Source organism: Python bivittatus, unplaced genomic scaffold (assembly GCF_059951505.1).
Source record: "Python bivittatus isolate LINGU-HERP-01145 unplaced genomic scaffold, Pbiv_v1 ctg000410_np1212, whole genome shotgun sequence".
In the NCBI taxonomy this organism is placed as follows: domain Eukaryota; kingdom Metazoa; phylum Chordata; class Lepidosauria; order Squamata; family Pythonidae; genus Python; species Python bivittatus.
The window spans coordinates 1,399,322-1,418,933 of NW_028277067.1; the positions used below are offsets into that span (position 1 = coordinate 1,399,322).

The 19,612-nt window shown below is 38.7% G+C and overlaps 1 protein-coding gene across 3 annotated transcripts in view; it reads right to left on the reverse strand.

Moving 5' to 3' along the window:
- Positions 1 to 19,612, reverse strand: part of SCN4A (sodium voltage-gated channel alpha subunit 4) — a 75,077-nt gene that overhangs the window by 46,850 nt on the left and 8,615 nt on the right. For all 3 annotated transcript variants that reach the window (XM_088143250.1, XM_025164533.1, XM_025164534.2), the window contains exons 4-12: positions 18,608 to 18,736; positions 16,593 to 16,684; positions 15,819 to 16,133; positions 13,767 to 13,830; positions 12,990 to 13,131; positions 12,071 to 12,283; positions 7,214 to 7,381; positions 5,954 to 6,077; positions 4,864 to 5,102 (exon numbers count right to left, since the gene is read on the reverse strand). In XM_088143250.1, the coding sequence (XP_087999376.1) occupies positions 4,864 to 5,102; positions 5,954 to 6,077; positions 7,214 to 7,381; positions 12,071 to 12,283; positions 12,990 to 13,131; positions 13,767 to 13,830; positions 15,819 to 16,133; positions 16,593 to 16,684; positions 18,608 to 18,736 (1,486 nt within the window). The remainder of the gene's footprint in view (positions 1 to 4,863; positions 5,103 to 5,953; positions 6,078 to 7,213; positions 7,382 to 12,070; positions 12,284 to 12,989; positions 13,132 to 13,766; positions 13,831 to 15,818; positions 16,134 to 16,592; positions 16,685 to 18,607; positions 18,737 to 19,612) is intronic.

The window sequence follows — 19,612 nt, forward strand, 5'->3', positions numbered from 1 at the left end:
GCCCTTTACCAACGAGATGTTGTTGCCTGCCCTTAACCCCCCAGGTCTCTCCCTGACCCCTCCATCCCTCTCCTGTGTCACTGGAATCATCAGATCTTTTTCTTGTGTAATGGTCCAGCTGTCAAGGACGCTTCTGCCTCACATTCAGCATCTCAGTATCAGGTTAATAGCCACCATCCATCCCAATTCACCCACACGCACCACCCTCTGATTATCCCTGTGCTTACCAGGCCAATGAGGGCAAGAAATTACAAACTGCAGTGGTAAGCTAGGATATGCCCCTGCTCCCCTTTCCATCTCCATGGGGAGAACAAGTAAGAGTAAATCTGGGATCCTCAACCCCCAATACCTTCTATCATCACTCTGTATGAGATAAGTTCATAAATCCCTTCTTCTTCTTCATCTTCCTCTTTGGAAGGTGCAGCTGAATGACCACTGAAGGGTAAAATCAGTCCTGGTTCTGATTTTTCCAAGTCCCCCAAGTTCTGATAGTGAAATGCAGTAGCAAGATGGCTACTACTGCATGAGACATGTTATGCACCAGCCACTCCCTCTGGCACTCAGGTAACTAAACAGTCAACAACACCGAGGGCAGGTTAACCCAGGCTGCTGTCCCTACCTTTGTGCGCCTAGGAAGCCATAGCACAACAAACTCTCTGGTACGGGATCTTCACTGGCGTCACTGTCCCAGTCCAACTCCAAGCCACTCTTTGCCAGCTCCACAGCCACCCAACTACTACTGCTGCTGATTCAATGAATTCATTTGTCACCTCTTGCAAACATGGCAGGCAATCCTGCACTTGAAGGCCCTCAAGCCAGGAACCACACCATCTCCTTAACTGACTGAAATACTGCTCCAGGGGCTTCACTGGCTTAACAAACTGTGATTGTCATCATGTCACCCATGAAGTCAGCAGTGTTCTAAAAATCTCCCTACTCACAGATCATCCACAAACCCATAGCAACATTCACCAACCAGCAACTCCTATGGCCCATCCTCAGACAATCCAACCAGCCTAGGGGCCATGTTTCTATTTCTGAAGTGGCATTCATTGCTCTGAAATGGTATTTCCTTATTTATGGATATATCAAAATTATTTGCAACTGCAAGTCCCAAATGCAATATCATGTGATCAGTGGAGAGTTCCTCTAAACCCACTAGTAGAACTGTGCCTTTTTCTGGAAGATACCTCACTCTTTATTTTAACACCAATATTCCTGCCTAGTTATACAAATGTGTGTGCATTTAGCAGCTTAACAGCAAAAACAAACAAGCAGTTTCTGGAAGGGTAGTTACAAAGCTTATGCTGGAGAAAATTACATTAAGAATTCCTGCGTTGGGGAGATTTATCTAACAAAGAATGATTCAGAATGACATTTGGGAAATTTGCATTTTAAAAAAAGTTTCCCATGAATGTATGTAAACAACTTCTTTGTAACCACTTTGAACACTGGGGGAAGTTGTACATCAGTGTTTCTCAAATTTGGCAACTTCAAAATGTGTGGATTTCAACTCCCAGAACTGGTTGGGGAATTCTGGGAGTTGAAGTCCACGCATCGTAAAGTTGCCAAGTTCGAGAAACAGTGGTATACACAAAAGTTTCAAATGTTAGGGAAAGTAGGAGACAAAAACAGATGCACAATGTTTTAAAGAAACCAATTCATCAAATGACAAATCAGAATACTGCCTAGTGACTTGGCCAATGAAATGGCCCAGATTCATCCTGATCTGCACACCCACAGAGAACAAAGAATGGTCAACCATCATGCACTATCTGTAATGGAAGGCTTGAGCGAGGAAGATACTGGAATGGAGGATCAAGGTTATCAGGAGGGAGGGGAAGCATTCCAGAGCAAGAGTGTGGGAATAGAAAGAGGAGGAGGCTAGCCCCTCTCTAGGGTCTCATGGGGTTATATCCACTAGTTGCTTTAGCATAGGGTTCGTCTGGTGAGATTCTGTCTATTAGGTGCAAGTTAATAAAGGAACTGTACTATACTGGATTGCCTCACTGTTGCTCTTGGTGAACCTCTTGCTGCGGACTGAGGAGGTGCTTGCTCTGGAATGTTTCCCCTCCCTCCTGACAACCTCGATCCTCCATTCCAGTATCTTCCTCACTCAAGCCTTCCATTACACTATCTCTCTGGAAGTATGACAGGCAAATACATTAAAATTTCTGCAATTTAACCTGATGCATTCTAACTTTATATCCTATATCCTTGCTCTTGTAGAGAGAAAAGCAGTTTCAAGAGCAAACAGAAGGAGAGGAAAATCAACAAAATAAAGGAGAAAATATGCAAAAATGCATTACATTCTGCTTCTGTAATTAAGTTTCTTCAGGCGAAGAAAATAAACGAGTCAAACATTTCTCCAAATGTATGATTTATGATATTTAGCCTAAAAGCAGCTCATCAGGAACCTGCCTTTTCCTGGTGCTATCCTGTGACATGCCATGGCATGATGTAAATAATAATAACATCCTACTATTATGTCTGGATGCTCTTCTGCTTTCCAGGGTTGATGGAAAATGTACTGCTGACTTGGCAACCTATCAGAGACCTGGCAAATGCCCCAAAAGCATGCATCTTGCAATTGGATTTCATGAAGGAAATACAATGGGGTTAACAGAACAAAATACGACCACTGTGTTTCCCAAGGAAACTGGCTAGTAACCCAACTCAATGGGGAGTGCAGGCCTGCAAATTCTCTAAGATAAATTGCCGGAAATAAATCAAAATGGCAAAACCTTCACCTAGTTTGATGTTTACGTTATTTAAGAGACAATCCTATACCCACAGATTGGTAAGAGCTGTTGAATTAACCAACATCTACTGTATATGATAGTAATGTAAGATTTTACTTCTGATTTATCAATTACTTTAATTAAATATTGCTTTAACTGAAGCATTTAGATGAAGATAGCTGAAGTATTAGAAGGACAAAATAAAAATAACATATACTTACAGGGAAAAATATTGAAAGATTTAGTAATAGAAACAGAATGGTTAGGTTAACAATAAAGGACTACCAATTATACTTACTCACTGAGTACTCAGAAGTAAAAATAAGTGTTTTTTTTTTTTTAAATTTACCTTGTAAAAATATAATAGATATAGTGACATAATCTTTAGATTCAGCTACAAGAAAGCATATAAAAGTGTAGATATATAGTTATTTTTTAAAAATATCTGGTCCAAAGAAGTAGTACAATATACACCACATGTTAACCTAGCTCTAAGAATTGTGACTGAGCTGCTATTTTATTATATCACATTATATTGTATTCTAATATAATGGAAGAAATGTAGCATTTGAAATTTGAAAATGAAATTTGCAAGATTCTAGTACAAAAGTAACCCTGCCATAAAAGACAATCACACTCAAACTATACATTCCATTCTGCACACGTAGGCACGAGGATGTTTAAGCATGTTTTAGTGAATGAGTTAAAGTGACTCTGGCAGGAAGATACCAGCAACTGAATTTTTTAAACTGTCTATTCAATGTCCTTCTGGTCTCCACAGGCAGAAATTACTTATGAACCCTTTATTTGCCTGCACAGCCAAAAAATAAGAGACTTCTTTTAAAACAGTAAAGCAGCTGTATAGCTCCCTTGAACAGAGATAATGACATCTTATTTAATTTGGCAGTAAACCAAGGACCTAGGTCTTTTCTCCTACTCAGAACCAGTGCATTGGCAGAACTAAAATAACGCCAGTAGGAACGTTCCCCAGGATTATTGGAACTGATCAGCAACCATCCACCTCCTTAGAGAGATCAACATTATTGATCCAAAATTGCTGAATTTTGGATTCCCTGTTTAAAGTAATTTATGGTAAGCTCATAACAAAGCTGTTTGTTTAAACTCCCCAAATTTATGATCATAATAATCTAATTGTCCACAAAACATTAAATGAAGAGCAGGGATGTTTATGTGACCCAATCTCCACAAATGTTTACACACTGACTTGATTTCTCCAGCTGAGAATACAGCCTTGGTGGCTGTGGGGCCATCACCATGGCAATGCTGCATCTTCTTAGAACACTGCTTCAGAGTAGGGATGAGCAAAGTGAGTCTCTCCAGATATGGTTGCACTACCACTCCCATCATTCTGTTCCACTGGCTGTGCTGTCAAGGGCTGATAGAAGTTTTAATTCAATGACATTTAGAGGGCCCCATTACATTTCCTGGTCTAGGGCTTTGGGCATGAGGAATGGTAAGGTTAAAACTCTTCTTTTGACAGCAACAGTGAGAGAAGAGAGAACCTCTCTCTTCTCTCAAATTTCATATCCTTCAGTAAAGTGTTTATATAGCCCCCTCATTTTGCCACCCTGAAGTGAGGTAGAGAAATGATAAAGTCATTTCAGCTTGGCCTTCTATAACTCTCTGAAAATGAGAAAAGTTGGGTTCTGAGCTTAGGGGAAAAAATGCTGAGAAAATAGTGCTTCATGTAAATCAATAAAAGTATGACTAATATAAAGAAAATTCTCTGTTTCTCTCAAAGAACTAAAAGTCAGTGTCAACCAATGACTTAATTGAGATCATGATCAAAATAGACAAAATGCTTTTTAACAAAATGTCTATGCAATTTGCTATTCATTCCCGAACAATATGAAGATAGTCAGTAGCAAGGCTGACAAGCAAACTAGCAAGCATCATGGAGGATATAGATGTGTCAATTGCTTTTAGGTATCAAAGATATATCAGAAATATCTGATTTGTCACTGTTGAAAACAGAGGGACCACCTGATTGTTCCAGCGTGCCGACCATTACATTATTATGGGATCAGTGGTCATCTCTCTCTTGCAAGCACCTCAGAGTTGACATACTATTAAACCAAAGAATGAAGAGCAGTTCTCCTACCAGGTTGCCCACATTCAACACACTGCTGAACTCTTCGGTCATTGGGTAGTGTTCCATGGCCATGAAGACAGTGTTGAGGACAATGCAGATGGTGATTCCCAAATCAACAAAAGGGTCCATGACAATGAACTTAACAAACTGCTTCAGCTTCACCCAGGGTGGGCAACAGTTCCATACTAGCACAGTGTGGGCAAACTTATACCACCATGGTGGGCACTTCTGGTGTGCCTCTTCCAGTTCTAAAACCAAAAATCAAGAGGGATCTCTACCACACAATCACTTTTACTAGATGGAAATCATGAATGACTAAGAGTGCTAACTTAGCCAACAAATCAATTAGATTGATTGATTGATTGATTGATTGATTGATTGATTGATTGATTGAGGTTCCTCAAGCTGGAACCCAAAACTATATCAGATTATAACTTCTATACAGTAATCTCCACCCATACCTGGGCTGGAGATTATCGGAATTTACTTATCAAGTCTGGTGAAATCTCTTTTTACCTCTTCATTATGTTGGGCTGAGGGAATACCTGGATTGTTGCAACTAATAACACACTAAAAGAAAACAGAATCAACCTACATAAGAGGAGGTATGTCTATAGGAATTAAAAGAGTAGGGAGACTGAAAAAAAACAATGAAACAATACTAGATACACAGTGAAACAACCAATACAACTAGAGCTGTTTTATATCTTAATACTGTACTATCATGTATGGATACTGTATAATATATAATATATAAGAAGAAAACTGTTTTAAAAGATGTTTACTTTGCTGTAAAAGGCACAAAACTTGTGGCAGGGAGCTAATCTCTGTCAAAATACTCTCATGAATGTGTCAAATGGCTCTGAAGCTACTTTTTCATTGCTTACCAAACTAAACTAGCACATCCTCCATTTCTCTGATTTCTGGCTAAAGATTATAGCCATCACCAAATATTCTGGTATTTGTTAATTTATCTCAAACTCCTATACTATCTCTATTTTAGAGCAATCTACAACATACTAAACATGGAAATATTATAAAAACAGCTTTTTTTTAATTCAAAAAGCAATCCAGTTCCTTTTAAAGTCAAGGCATTTACCTTCGAGAGTATTGGAGGCCACACTGAGTGCGCTCTCTACTCGCTTCTCCAAGCCCTTCCCCTCACCGCTATCTGCAGACAAGTGGTTTTGATCAGTTTTCTCACGTTCTTTCACTGGGTCTGACTGTAATAGAAAAATGAGATCCAAGATTTAAAAAAAAAAAAATCAGTGGCAAAAATGTAATTTTTTGGATAAAGAAGCCTCTATGACCATTAGCATTAAAACCTGAAATGGCCCTTGAACTGGAGATGTAAGGCATATGAGGAAGGAATTCAAGTTGTTTGCTATCATGTTACTCTAGTTAAAGGAAGGACTTAAAAAAGTAACTATATCAACCAAGGAAATCACTTTGTACCAACAAAAAATTATTGTTGATACTCCTTGAGCCCTATAAGAACTTCAGTGTCAGGGTTTGCTAGAACTAAGTCAACCACTAGATGGCCATATCAAGTAGCCACATATTCAGTTAGTTAATTATCGATCATTAAATTTATTATTGCTATATTTTCAGTGCCAGAGGCAGAGAGGTTTGGTAACCCTCAAGTACCAAAACAATTTGGCTGACTTCTGGAAATATGAAACTGGACTTGGGTGGGGTACTGTTTACTGCTCTGTCTCAGACAGCAGATAAGCTATCTTTTATGCTACAGACTTCTCTCCCCTAGAACAACCTTCTACTTTCACAACTATGTTCATTAATCAGTGCTTCTTGCTGATTTCCAGTTATACTGGGATAGATATGGAGAAAATGAAAAAGGGATTGTACCCTTACAGTCCAGTTTGATGGGTTCCTCAGACATCTTGGCTACTGGCTAATCGCCTTCATATGTTGGGTTAATCAGTGCACATCATTTTCTCTAGCATCAGGACATAGACTAGATGACTGGAAGATGTCTGATCACAGAAATATGAGGGGAGGAGAGGGGAGGGTCCAATAGGCCAAAATTTCAGTCCTTTACAAACACATGTGGAAGTCTGTAGTGATGACTATCTATCTTTTGGGACCAGCAATGTGAGTTGACTCTAATTCAGCCATCATTTTTAGTCCAGCGCTGCCATAAACTCTTGCTGCTTGGGAGCCTTGTGAAAGCCATGTATGTAGTGGGCCACTTATAGCCCATAGCTAACTTTTTCTAGAATCATCCGCATGTCAGCTTGCACCAATACAATTCTAATAAGGATTTCTGTAACTTCTGAATAGGCAGCAAGAAGAGTAGATTATGTTTTCATCCTTGGTTCCTGGTCCATGGAGAACATACCTCATCTACTGTAGCTGATCGCTCCAACACCAAACGTGGGATGACCTGACCATTGCAATCTTTTGGCCCCTCTTGATCACTCTGAGCCTTTTGATCTGATTCTTCTTTTTTCTTTTTTTCCACTATAATGCTTTCCGCAGAGCTGTTATTTGCTGCCTGTTCTCGAAGCTGCAGAAATATAAGAGTTTTATGATAAGAGAATCTCTTTACATGGCATCTGGAACATTCAACTAGAGAAATAACCCATTGGCTGGTGTGGGTCTTCCGGGCTGTGTGGCTGTGTTCTGGAAGTTTTGTTTCCTAACGTTTCGCCAGCATCTGTGACCGGCATCTTCAGAGGGCAGGAGCACAGACAGGAGCAGCCCTCTGAAGATGCCGGTCACAGATGCTGGAGAAACGTTAGGAAACAAAACTTCCAGAACATGGCCACACAGCCCGGAAGACCCACACCAGCCATCGTATTCCGGCCGTGAAAGCCTTCGACAATACAAATAACCCATTGTTCATTTGGCTTGAAAGAAGCCTTCTTGTGACACACTGAGACACATTCGAACTGGCAGCAAAAGAACCAGGAAAAGATTATTAACATTACTGAAATGGTGACTTGCTAACTTTTCCTTTGAATTTTGAACTCATAGATTTCTTCAGAGTGGAGTAAGGAAGATGGAATCCTATACCAGAAGGATGAAAAAAGGCTATATATGTATGTTACTTATGTTACTTATGTTACTTTTTCAGTCTTCTCCTATCTCGTGCCCTTCAGTTATGCTAGTTTGCCATTTCTATTTGTCCCCAGGAAGTAGGGCAGCCAATTTATTAAGATTGATGGAAGTGGTGATCCCACAGATCTCAAGGGCGCCAGGCAGGGAAGTGGAAATGACTGTCTCTATGAACTTTATTAAAATTACTGTTGGAAAAGATGAGTAATAGTAGCAGATATGATGCTAAGAACATATACAGTATGGCATTCTAAAGTATCCAAAGAATTTTGTAAATATCATCTCCGTAATATTTATAAAAGTATTGCAACATATGTTAGTATCATTATTTGTTAAAATGATTTGATTTCTGATGATAAAACAAGATATATTTCAACCGGCTTTTGTATATTTGCTAGTCAATATGCATGATTCCAACAAGTCTAGATTTTCTGCCATTTAATAGTTATCTATATATTAACTTTTTCTGCAGAACAGGCCATTTTTTCCCACTGTTCAGGTGTAACCTGCTGATCTGCTAAACAATATCAAATAATAATAAATGATAATAATTTATTAAAGTTGTATGCTGTCCAACTCTCAATGGCTCACAACAATAAAAAAACAATATTGATTTACAATAAAATCAGTAAAAGATAAAGGTAAAAGATGGCAAGCATGACAGACAAGATCGAATGAAGCGAGGAGTCTCAGTCTCCCCCACCAAAGGCCTGGATGAAGAGTCAAATCTTCATGGCTCTTCTGAACAACAGCAGAGTGAGGGCCATCTGTCCCCAGCAGGGAAAGAAAAATGTTCAAATTTAAAAGCAGTGCTTTTAAAGTGCTCTTCCATCCTCCCTCACTCAAACTTTCCCACCTCAGTTCCAATAAATTACAGGGATCAATTGCTTAGGCTTCATTTTGGTAGTATAATTGAGAGTGTCTGCCGTTAAACCACAGAAAGTTGGAAGTTCTTGTTCGTCTCTTGCAACCATTGTAAAATGTATTTTCTGCCCTTCTCTGTTATTGGCAGCCTACAAATAACTGAATAAATGGAGGAGCAGGAGGAAGGCCACTGGTTTTTTGTATGTCTGTCTCCCCTGTGGCAGTCTATGAAATTGAAAGTTGGACTTTGAAAAAGCAGGATAGAGTATTAATGCTTTTGGTGTTGGAAAAGGCTCCTGAGAATATCATGGATAGCCAAGAAAACAAACAAATGGATCACAGAACAAATCAGAGTTCTTGTTTGAAGCACAAATGGCCAGGCTTAAATTATATCTTGGATACATTACGTGAACACTGAGAAGTCCATAATGCTGGGAAGGTAGAAGGAAAAAGAAGGATACGACCAGCAGCAAGTTGGATGGATTTGTTTACAGGGCCAATGTGTGCACTTTTAGGAGACCTGAAGGACTTCCTGGAGAAGGTCTATCTGTGTGGTCACTAAGAGTTGACACTGACTTGATGGCACATAATCAATCAATCAATCAATCAATCAATCAATCAATCAGTCAATCATCATGTTGTTGATAGTTTGGCCTAAGATTGCAGTGCACTGTTGTCATGGATATGAGAGGATGGCTGGCATAAAGGTAGTCCTCGTTTATTGGGACCAGCAACTTGGTTGTTAAGCAAAGCAATCACTAAGTGAAATCGTGACTATGCTTATGATCTTACTTCAGCCTACGACCTGTGAAGGTCATAAATGCAAGGATTGGTCACAAAGTTACTTTTTCATCACCATTGTAACTGCAAACAGTCACTGTACAAGGCAGTAGCTAAGCGAGGACTACCTGTACTCTGTTCTGTGTTTTTTAGAATGTCATGTTGAATGTTTGTGCAAGAAATGGATCATTTGTTGAGGACTGAAGGGATAAAAGATGTTTTCTATATGTGTTCCATTTAAGCAGCTCCAGGAAGTCAATCCTGTTGGCGAGATTTCTGCTGTCAGTAAACCTGGCAAGGAGTCTGAGAGGCTATGTCACTGCTCAGGAATGAAATAGCAAGCAAATTGCTGGCTCACAGTTGATGGTTAAAACTCTAAGGCTGCCAGGGCAGGGAGGAGGGAGTATGCAAGCATAAGGGGGTGTGTCATATGAATATCAATTTCTCATACACTTTGTACTAAAATAATAACAACAATAATGACTTGAAATAATCAGGCAATCAAATAATATCTTTAAAAGAAACTTAAGATCTCTAGCAGCACCGTCCCTCTTTTTTTTTAAAATAAATTTAATCTATCCTGGGGCAAATTACACCAAATAATACTTCAATAAAACTACACACACACACACACACACGAATTTGTTCAAACTTGAGAAATATACTTTTTAAGATAATGAAAGTTATTCATCTTTTAAAAAATGGAGTATTCAGCTAATAATTGGTTGGATTAGAATTTGGTCAGAAATACTAGTGAGCCCTGTGGAGTTGTTGGCGCTGCCTGAGCTTGGTTGTTTACTTGCAGACATTTCATTACTCAACAAGGTAACATCATCAGTGCGAGTGAGTGTGGGGTTTGCTGCCTATTTATATACAGTAGCTTGCCCTGCCAGTTTCGGTGGGGCGAGCCCTCTCAGGGATCATCTAGAGGCCAAAGAGAAGTTCTTCAAACCAGTCTCTGCTATAATGCTGAAAGAAATCAGCTTCCTGAAGGGGTAGAGTGGGAGAGCTGGGGGTTGGCAGGAGCTTCAATTTGCAGCTGAGGCTTCCTTTAAAATGTAAGTCACCATTTTAGCTTTTTGTTGTTGGAAGTATGCAGACTGAGAAAGTGTTAAATCCAGCTCCTCTGGATCTGCTATTTACGTAACAAAAAAGCCAGGCATGTTAACTGCATTCCTGCAATTGCCTCATCTAAACTGGCCCTGTGTGGAAGCATGTTTTCAAAATGAAGTAGCTGCTGAAAACTGTGGGGAGAGGAAGAGAGTTAACCGCTTCCTCTCCCACCACCATAGTTGCAGCAGACATGGTCTCAGAAGCTTGGGAAATTCCCATTGGTACCAAAGAGTTTCCTTTGAAGGGCTAATAACACATTTGCTGGGGTTTCCAGAAGAACCACAGCAAGGAGAAAAAGATTAAGCTCCCTCTTCCCATATATCATAGAAGTTTTTCTAGTGAATTTTTACCCTTAACATGGGTAAAGCTTGGTATTTATTGTGGCTTTACTGCTACCTGTTCATCCTGTAAAGAAAGGAATGTATCAAAAGTACTTTTTTCCCAGTCTTTCCTTTCTGGACACTGCCACAGAATAGGGTTTCCACTTCCTAACATTTCACAAAGCAATTGAAGCTGGCCCTTGATTGTCTTCATTTCGGCAGATTTCCGAGTGCTGAGAATATATAGTACATCAACAGCTAATCAGTGTTCTCCTCAGCTGATCGATAAGAGAGTATAAAGAATGTCATTCATCCAGCCCTAGGGTAACAAAAATTCCCTCCCTTCAAAATAATTATTTTGAGGGAGGGGGTGCCTTCAAGTCAGTCTTGATTCCTGGCAACTGCCTGGACTAGTCCCTGCAGTTTTCTTGGCAAGGTTTTTCAGAAATGGTTTGCCATTGCTTCCTTCCTAGGGCTTGTTATATCTTTTTTTTTTTTTTTGCTCGTTTGTAACCCAAAAAGGTTCCTGGCCACAAAGCCTCCATCTTATAAAAGCTGGCAATGTTGCAATCAGGTATTTTTCACAATAGCATGCTGCTGCCATGGCTCAAATGGGGGAGAGGGGAACATGCATTCTAAACAAAGATCACAGACAGACACCAGGATGGAGATGTTGAAGGCTGCCTTGAGTCCAGGGGCTTTGAGACAGTGGGAGACAACATTTTCCACCGAAGGGAAAGCAGACCACCCACAAGCTCTGCAGAGCCTCAGTGATTCAAAGGGAAAAAGCAACTTTGCTCTGGTTTCAAATAAACTGGCATTGCACCAGAAATAAATTGCCAAGTCCCCGGAGTAGCCAATATCATGAGATCAAAGGGGTCCTAAGCTGATTCTGAGCTGGTGCAAAGCCTTTGTGTAGAAGTGTCCTCTCTCTTACATCCAGAATGAAGTTGAGCTGTCAAAAAGGCTCTGAATCTCTTGAGGAAGGGGAACTGTAGATACTTAGGCCTTCTGGAATTGGATAAATTAAATTAAACAAACATAAAGAAAAGGGTTCTGACCAGTCTTTGCTGCTCCTCCTGATGCTTTTTCAGTTGTTCCACCATCTGCTGGAACTCTGCTTCTTTTTCTTTCTCCTCCTGTAAGGTGGCATCATTCTGCTCTGCGTAGGCCATTGCCACCACAGCCAGGATTAAATTGATGAGATAGAAAGAGCCCAAGAATATGATCACAACAAAAAAAATCATGTATGTTTTCCCAGCTGCTCGCAGGGTCTGGAGGAAGAAAAGAAGAATGTCATCCTTCTTTGCACTGGGAAGCCCAGACCTTCATTCTCATATATAGTCTTTGTATATAGTCAGTAGTCTGAGGAATACACTGAGCATGCTCAAAGCCTCTGTGCTGTACTTCACATATTGCCTGGCATTTTAAAATACAGTTCTGAGACTGATGATCAAACTAGACAAAGTAATAGATGGTTGGTGGTCATTACAGAAAAGAAGTGGTTAGAGTACAATGGACTTTGAAATGGCCCACCTGGATCCTTATGTTCTTCTCTGTCAGTGGAGCTCCTACCTCTTTAACCTTTTTGTAAATCAATCAGAGAAGGGGAATTTGGACTGGTGTTGGGTCCCTGTACCCTGTTTCCTTCCCCTGGTTCCCATTATTTCTCCTATTAAGGAAAATTAATAGGGGTCCACATACAAGAGCAGGTGGGGAAAATTTTAATTGGAAAAATAGCATGGGGGGAAAAGGTCTTTCCGCCCTTGCCCTGCATCCCATGCAAGCTTACAAAAGTTTAAAAGACAGAATATCTGGACCAATGTCTTCGATGTCTTCCCCAGTTGGGGTTTGATTCTATCTGGTGAGATAAAAGCAACTCAGAAGCTTTCACGAACATTGGCAAAAATGCCAGGGAACATCAACAAGAGTTAAAAAATAAAAGGGAGTTCCTAGAACAATAATAATATATAAACCTACCAATTGGAAGAGATTCTCCCAATAGTCCTGGGTCATGAGGCGGAAGAGTGAAAGGAATGCCCAGCTGAAAGCGTCATAGCTTGTATAGCCGTAATTTGGGTTTCGGCCAGCTTTCATGCAGACGAAGCCTTCAGGACATTGTCTACAGTGGGTTACACAAAAAATATCAGTATGGTACCATGCTATAAGAGAAGCGTTTTCTTCCTAAATCTAAGGCATTATCTAAATAGCCACCATCATCACTCTTGTCCCAACTTATATAGGGTCATTATTATAGAGGTATTGCTGGCTTTAAGAACTGTACAACGACCTGGCAATCAGCATACCGTACATAGCTTTTCCCAGCACTTAATTCCAAAACCCAGTTGTTTGAAATTATTTTTTCAATACGTTCTTGTCAGTTCCATGGACTCTTAGGAAACCAAGGAGTCCCTTATGTATAGTTTTCAAGAAGATCAGAAATGAGAAAGCTGGTAGGAGCCATTATTATTATTACTATATTTTTATCCCATCTTTTTAATATATAACTCAAGGCATTCCTGCCTCCTGTTTTCCCCACAACAACCCTCTGAGGTGGGCTGGGCTGAGAGAAGGTGACTGGCCCAAAGTCACCCAGCTGGCTTTCATGCCTAAGGGAGGTCTAGAACTCACAGTTTCCTGGTTTCTAGGCCAGCACCTTAACCGCTACACCAAATTGGCTCTCACATTCTTTTCCCAGACACGAAACCCCTTCCACACTCCAAAACAGATTCAACTGTTGAGAGAGACCTCACTCACCCAGCATCAGAGCTGTTCCCACAGAGCAAAGCATCAAGTGCACCATCAAGGAAATAGAAATTGGCTTCACAAGCAAACAAACAAACAAAAATAAAAAGCAAGAGTGAGAACTGACTTTGGAGCAATTTCACCTTCATTTAAAGACAGCCAGAATAGCCAAAGAGATTATGAGTGAGGATGAGAGCCAGATCTGCAAGCAAGAAGCAAAATGCCTATGCAGCTACTATGGGTAGGAGTTAATCAAGTTGAACCAAGGCCATGACATTGAAAAATGGGGGTATATATTTATTTTGTCCTTGAGATGAAACATATAGGTACTGTATTATCATAGGTGGGTCCCCTGCCTACAGCTGGTTTTAACTAAAAGCAAAATCATCTTCCCACTCAAGTGGAAATTCAAACCAAGAATCTCTTGTGTCTCACATACCTGCATCTACAGTAAGACACCTGATGGGAATCTGTATATAGTAACCACTGTATTTCCTTCCTCACACAATCACGAAACTCACTACTTTGAATAAATTATCATTCTTTTGTTTTATCTGTTTCATAGGATTCTTTTAAAATGGAAGAGTGACTTGCCCATGGGAATCTAACTTCCTTGGAGAAAGAACAGAAATCAAATGGAAAAGAATTGATTAGAATGAAAAATACAAATGAAAATCTAATGTAATTCAGTGACTCTTTTTCCTTAAGCTCATGTACTAGAAAGTTGGGAGCATGTATGAGTATTTGTGGGTATGTGAAAGAGAAAAGGAGAAGGAAAAACAGCAATTATTCTTAAGGGGATACTTTCACTTGATCTCTGTGAATATAAGGATCAATGAGAATAATTTCCACCAAAATTCTGAACGTGATGTATCACATTCTAAGACTCAGGAGAAATTCATTTTTTATTATCTACAGTTTCACACAGGCCATACAATAGGCAGATTGTTGCCTTAGATGGTGGTGGTGGTGGTGGTGGTAGTGAACTATTGAAAAACAGAACTGTACATCTGTCCTCCCATCCTAAACTGGCATGTACCATTGGAAGCAGGGCAGATCATTGACAACATAGGGATGTTTTACTGCTTGTGTTTGTAAACCACTTGTATTCAATAATTAGGGATACTCTGGGATTTTGTCAAGTCCACGTTCTTTAGGAAACGGATCTAATTCACACTTCCCAGATTAAACTGCATACTGGAATTTTTGAGATGGCAAAGCTCAACAAATTCACAAACCTTTCTTACAGGTCATTAAGGAGTGAATATAAAAATCCATAAATTGTACTATAGTCCTCTGAAATTACATTATAGTAATTATAACTGTTCTAGATTTTCTCAGAGGGGATGAATTGAAATTGATCATGCTGTATTACCATCTCCAGCAATGTCCATAGAGTCATTCTGGTCAAATGTTTTTGAGGAAATCAGAAAGAGTTTTATGATTAGGTCAACCTATAAATTTGATTTATAAATAAATTGATAACTCTTAACAACTTAAAAACTCTTAATAACTTCTGTTGACATATTGTCTATGTTTCACAAGTATTGAAAACTTGTGCAGCATGAGAAATAATTTAGTTTTTTGTTATCAGGTGCCAAATTTATTCTTGTTAAACACTGGAGAACCAAATTATATTAATGTATTTTTTAGTATTAGCTAAATTATTAGCTCATTATTCAAATTTGGTCTTTATTTCTTAGTTTTCCTGATTACTTTTCAGAACAGTTTAACGTGTGAGTTCATCTTCTTAAAGTATGTATTCATATATATATATTTATATATATATATATATATATATATATATATATATATATATGTGTGTGTGTGTGTGTGTGTGTGTGTGGGTATGGGTGTGGGTGTGGGTGTGCATGCACATGTGTGCATGCCTCACTCTCACGTGCAGACACACATATATTGTTTGCGTTAGGGTTAGGGTTAGGGTTTTTCTCTCCCCTCCCCTTTCTTCTCTATTTTGGATTTTCCATTTTCATCCTTGGTATTGTGCTTATTTCCAGTTTTTACTTTTTAAAATTGTGGATTTCTTGAATAAAACAGTCTTACCGTCATTGTTAATGTATTCATCCCAGTCAAAGGTATCATTGCCACTGAGGGTAAGGTTGTCATTCAGCGTGCCATTGTCCAATGGATCCATCCCTACAGCATCCTGCAGGGTGTCGTTGGTGAAAGGTAGCCATAAGGCATCCTGCAGGGTGTCATTGGCGAAGGGTGGCCACCGAACACACTTGTGCCGCAGGTTCCCCATGAACAGCTGCAGCCCAATGAGGGCAAAGACCGCCAAACAGAACACAGTGAGGATCATGACATCAGAGAGTTTCTTCACAGACTGGATCAAAGCTCCCACAATTGTTTTCAGACCTTTTGGGGGGAGGGGTTAGAGAAGGGAGAGAACAGAAATTCTCATTTGTTATAGGCAATAAAATGGATCTTCTTCCAATCTGACTTTAAAAAAAAATCTTCTTTTATGAATTATATTTGCTAGCAGGGAAATTTTAAGAAGACATATTTTGAAAAGAATTGGAAGGCTAGTTACATAAACTATGGCAAGTCACTTGTTGATAATTCACTTGTTAATATAATTCTCATAATAATTCCAAACAATGGATATACAATGGATCCACTTTCCCTTCAGGAGCATGATTATACTACTTTTAAATAAAGGCAACCAAAATTCTGCTTTTTACTGTAATATCAATTACGGATTTCATGGCCCAGTAAAGTGGTATGTCCACCTCACTCCACTACAAGCCTGACTGATTTGTACAAAAAAGCAATATCCCTAAAATTGTTTTTAGCCTTATCATCCCCATTACCTACCTGGAATGACTGTAATAGTTTTAAGCGCTCGAAGAACACGGAATGTCCGTAGAGCAGAGACATTGCCCAAATCTACGAACTCTGTGACATAACTAGAAAAAAAGGGCAAGAAGGTTGTTCATCTAAAGACAATTTACAGAGGACTACCAACAAACTAGAGAGACAGATAGGAGGAAATACAACTTTCACTTAGAAAGCATTCTTTGTAACTCCTATGTTATTAAAATTGGACAGACACACTTCGATGAGGCACAAGAAATCTGCTTCAGATCCAGTTGGGGTATTTGTCAGAATGTATAAAGTTTTTAAAAGTCATGACAACATCTTTCATTAATCACTTATTTTGAAGAAATCATAGAGATGTTTATTAAGTATAACTGTTCAACAAACCTGAAAAAATTCAAGGTTTATTTTTCCATTCTTGCTTACTACAGTTGCAGGCTAAGTGTACTTTAGTAGGGAGAACCACGTAAATAAACATTTATTTACTGTTTACTGGTATCTACAAATGTATAGTTCAGTAATATTACATTTCTGATTGCTCTAATTGCTTTAATTCAAGATAGACAAAATCCAGCAGCTATCATTTTTTGTTGATAGGGTTGTATGAAAGTTTCTGAAATAAGTTTTGATGTACTTTCTCAGGTATATATTCTGGATTGGCATGTTTTATTTTATTTAAATTTAAATCACATTTGGACTTTATATCTAGACAGTGTAGGATTCTTTTGAATATTTGTGTTAAGATAAATATAATAAAGATGAATTTAACTCCAAGGCTGACTTACATTTTAAGAGGTTTTTCTATGTTATTCCTTTTTGCTATTTAAACAAATTTATATGATATTAAATTTAGAGCATCCTTTTTTATACTCTTGGGGCGTTTATTTTAGGTTTGATCACTGGTTGGAATTTCATAATTCACCTATTCTTTAGGCTTAACTTGAAAACTACTCTTTGGTTGCGCTGAAATCCTGTTGGGATCCTTGTATGTTCGGGGCCAGTCCTGAACATTGGATAGCTTGCTATCTGGGTTAACATGCCATCTACCTTGAATGAGCAGAAAACTATGGCATGCTGGTCCCATTCATTTAGATCTAGATATGGAAATATATATATGGAAAAACTCAGGTTGTATGTATAATTCTGGGTTTTTACTTGCTAGAATTATTGGTATAGGATAATTCAATTCAAAAATAAATTTGCTTTTTATATTAATGGCACCCCCACCTTGGCAATCAGCAGGCAGTAAATTAAAGGGAAGCTGAAGAAGCGCTGGATGGCATGACATCACAAAGGAGATAATGCCACCTGCTGCCACCCTCTGTAATGTCTATTTAGTCCACCAGTCAGTTCTCTGTCCATCCAAAAACAACCAATATACTGCTACATAGCTTCTTTTATACATGCCAGCCTGATGACAGATATCACGCTAAACAGTGGCTCTGATTTAAAGTATATTCTGAGCTAAGTTCTAGCTTTAGACAGAGACCAGCCAGATCATGATCACCTAAGGACCAGCTTTCAACATTATTTATCAGACTGGTTTGCAATGTATACATGTACTGGTAGAGGACAAGTTACTAAGTTTTATTCATTGGTTTTGTTATTTTAATGTACATTTATTGTTCAATGAGCATTCTCTCAGCTTAATAAGCGTTCAAAACTTTTGTAATTAAAAACTCTAAGGGAAGAAACTATTTTCAAAATTATAAAAGCAAAACAATATAAAATCAGGGACTACTAAAAATAAAAAATAGCATGAACTATAATCAATTCAGCTAAATAAAGCTGTTCTAGCCAGCCATCTAGAGAACAACCTTTACTTCTGCTTGGTCTCAGAGAAGCAGGATATACATCCTTTAAAAAAACACACTTTGGGGATGGGGTTAAGAGTTGTGGTTTCATGGATTGCTATCTCCATAGAGTATCATAGGAAATTATTTTTCCCATGCTGACCCCCATTCAATTTCCCACAGCTGGCTTCCATAATATTCTTGCAGAATGCAACATACGCCATGACGATGACACTGAAATCCAGCCAATTCCAAGGATCTCGCAGGAATGTAAAGCTGTCAATGCAGAATCCCCGAGCCAATACCTTGATCATAGCCTCAAAGGTATAAATGCCAGTAAAAGTATATCTGTGAACAAGCAAGTGTCAGGGAACAAGGGAAACAGAATTAATTATGAAAATATAAATATATGTTGTTGATTTTTTAAGAGTGACATAATAACATTCCAACTTTTACAGCCTATTTTAATAAAAGTCTCAAGCCAGCATCAAAAATAAGATAAATTATAAATAATTTAGTGCAGGAGAAAGTTGGTTGATATTTATTTCCTAGATGTATTTCCACTCCAGTGTTAAAATTTCAGTTTTGAGAGCCTTTTAACTTGTAGATATTCAACCATCAGACCTAAAGAACTTCTATAAAAGAATGGACAAAGTGGAAACTATGGGCCTCAACCTTCTACTATACCCTTTTCTAGAAGCTCTCAGAGATGGCTGACATTTAGAGGTATGTTTTTTCAAGGTTGTTAAAATCGAAATAATCAGCAAAATAGATACCTTAGGCTTCCTTCATACACTTATTTTACTTAACTATCCACCCCAGAAAAAGCCCTCCAAAGGGCCAAAAATGTTTATCCCACCTCCTCTGCTGATGTCACCACATCATTCTCCAAAGTGCATCAGCAACCTGTTGCACAAGTGCTGATTAGCGGGTGCTATGTGTGAACAATCTCCTTTGCAACACTGGGTAATTTAAATATATTGATAATCTATTTTAAAATGTTAATGTGATGAATTAATAGATAAAATATAGAAAATTGGAAAAGGAGTAACCCTGTTGCTGAAATCTACATTCAATTTGCTAGCACGCGTGCATTTCACCAAGAAACTTCAGTTTTTTATTAAAGAATGCACTGTGAGCCTTTATGAAAGATTGTATCTGCCCTTTCCAAGAAGAACATGTATAGTGGCCTTCCTCCCAACAGTTTGTCCATCTTCATCTTTC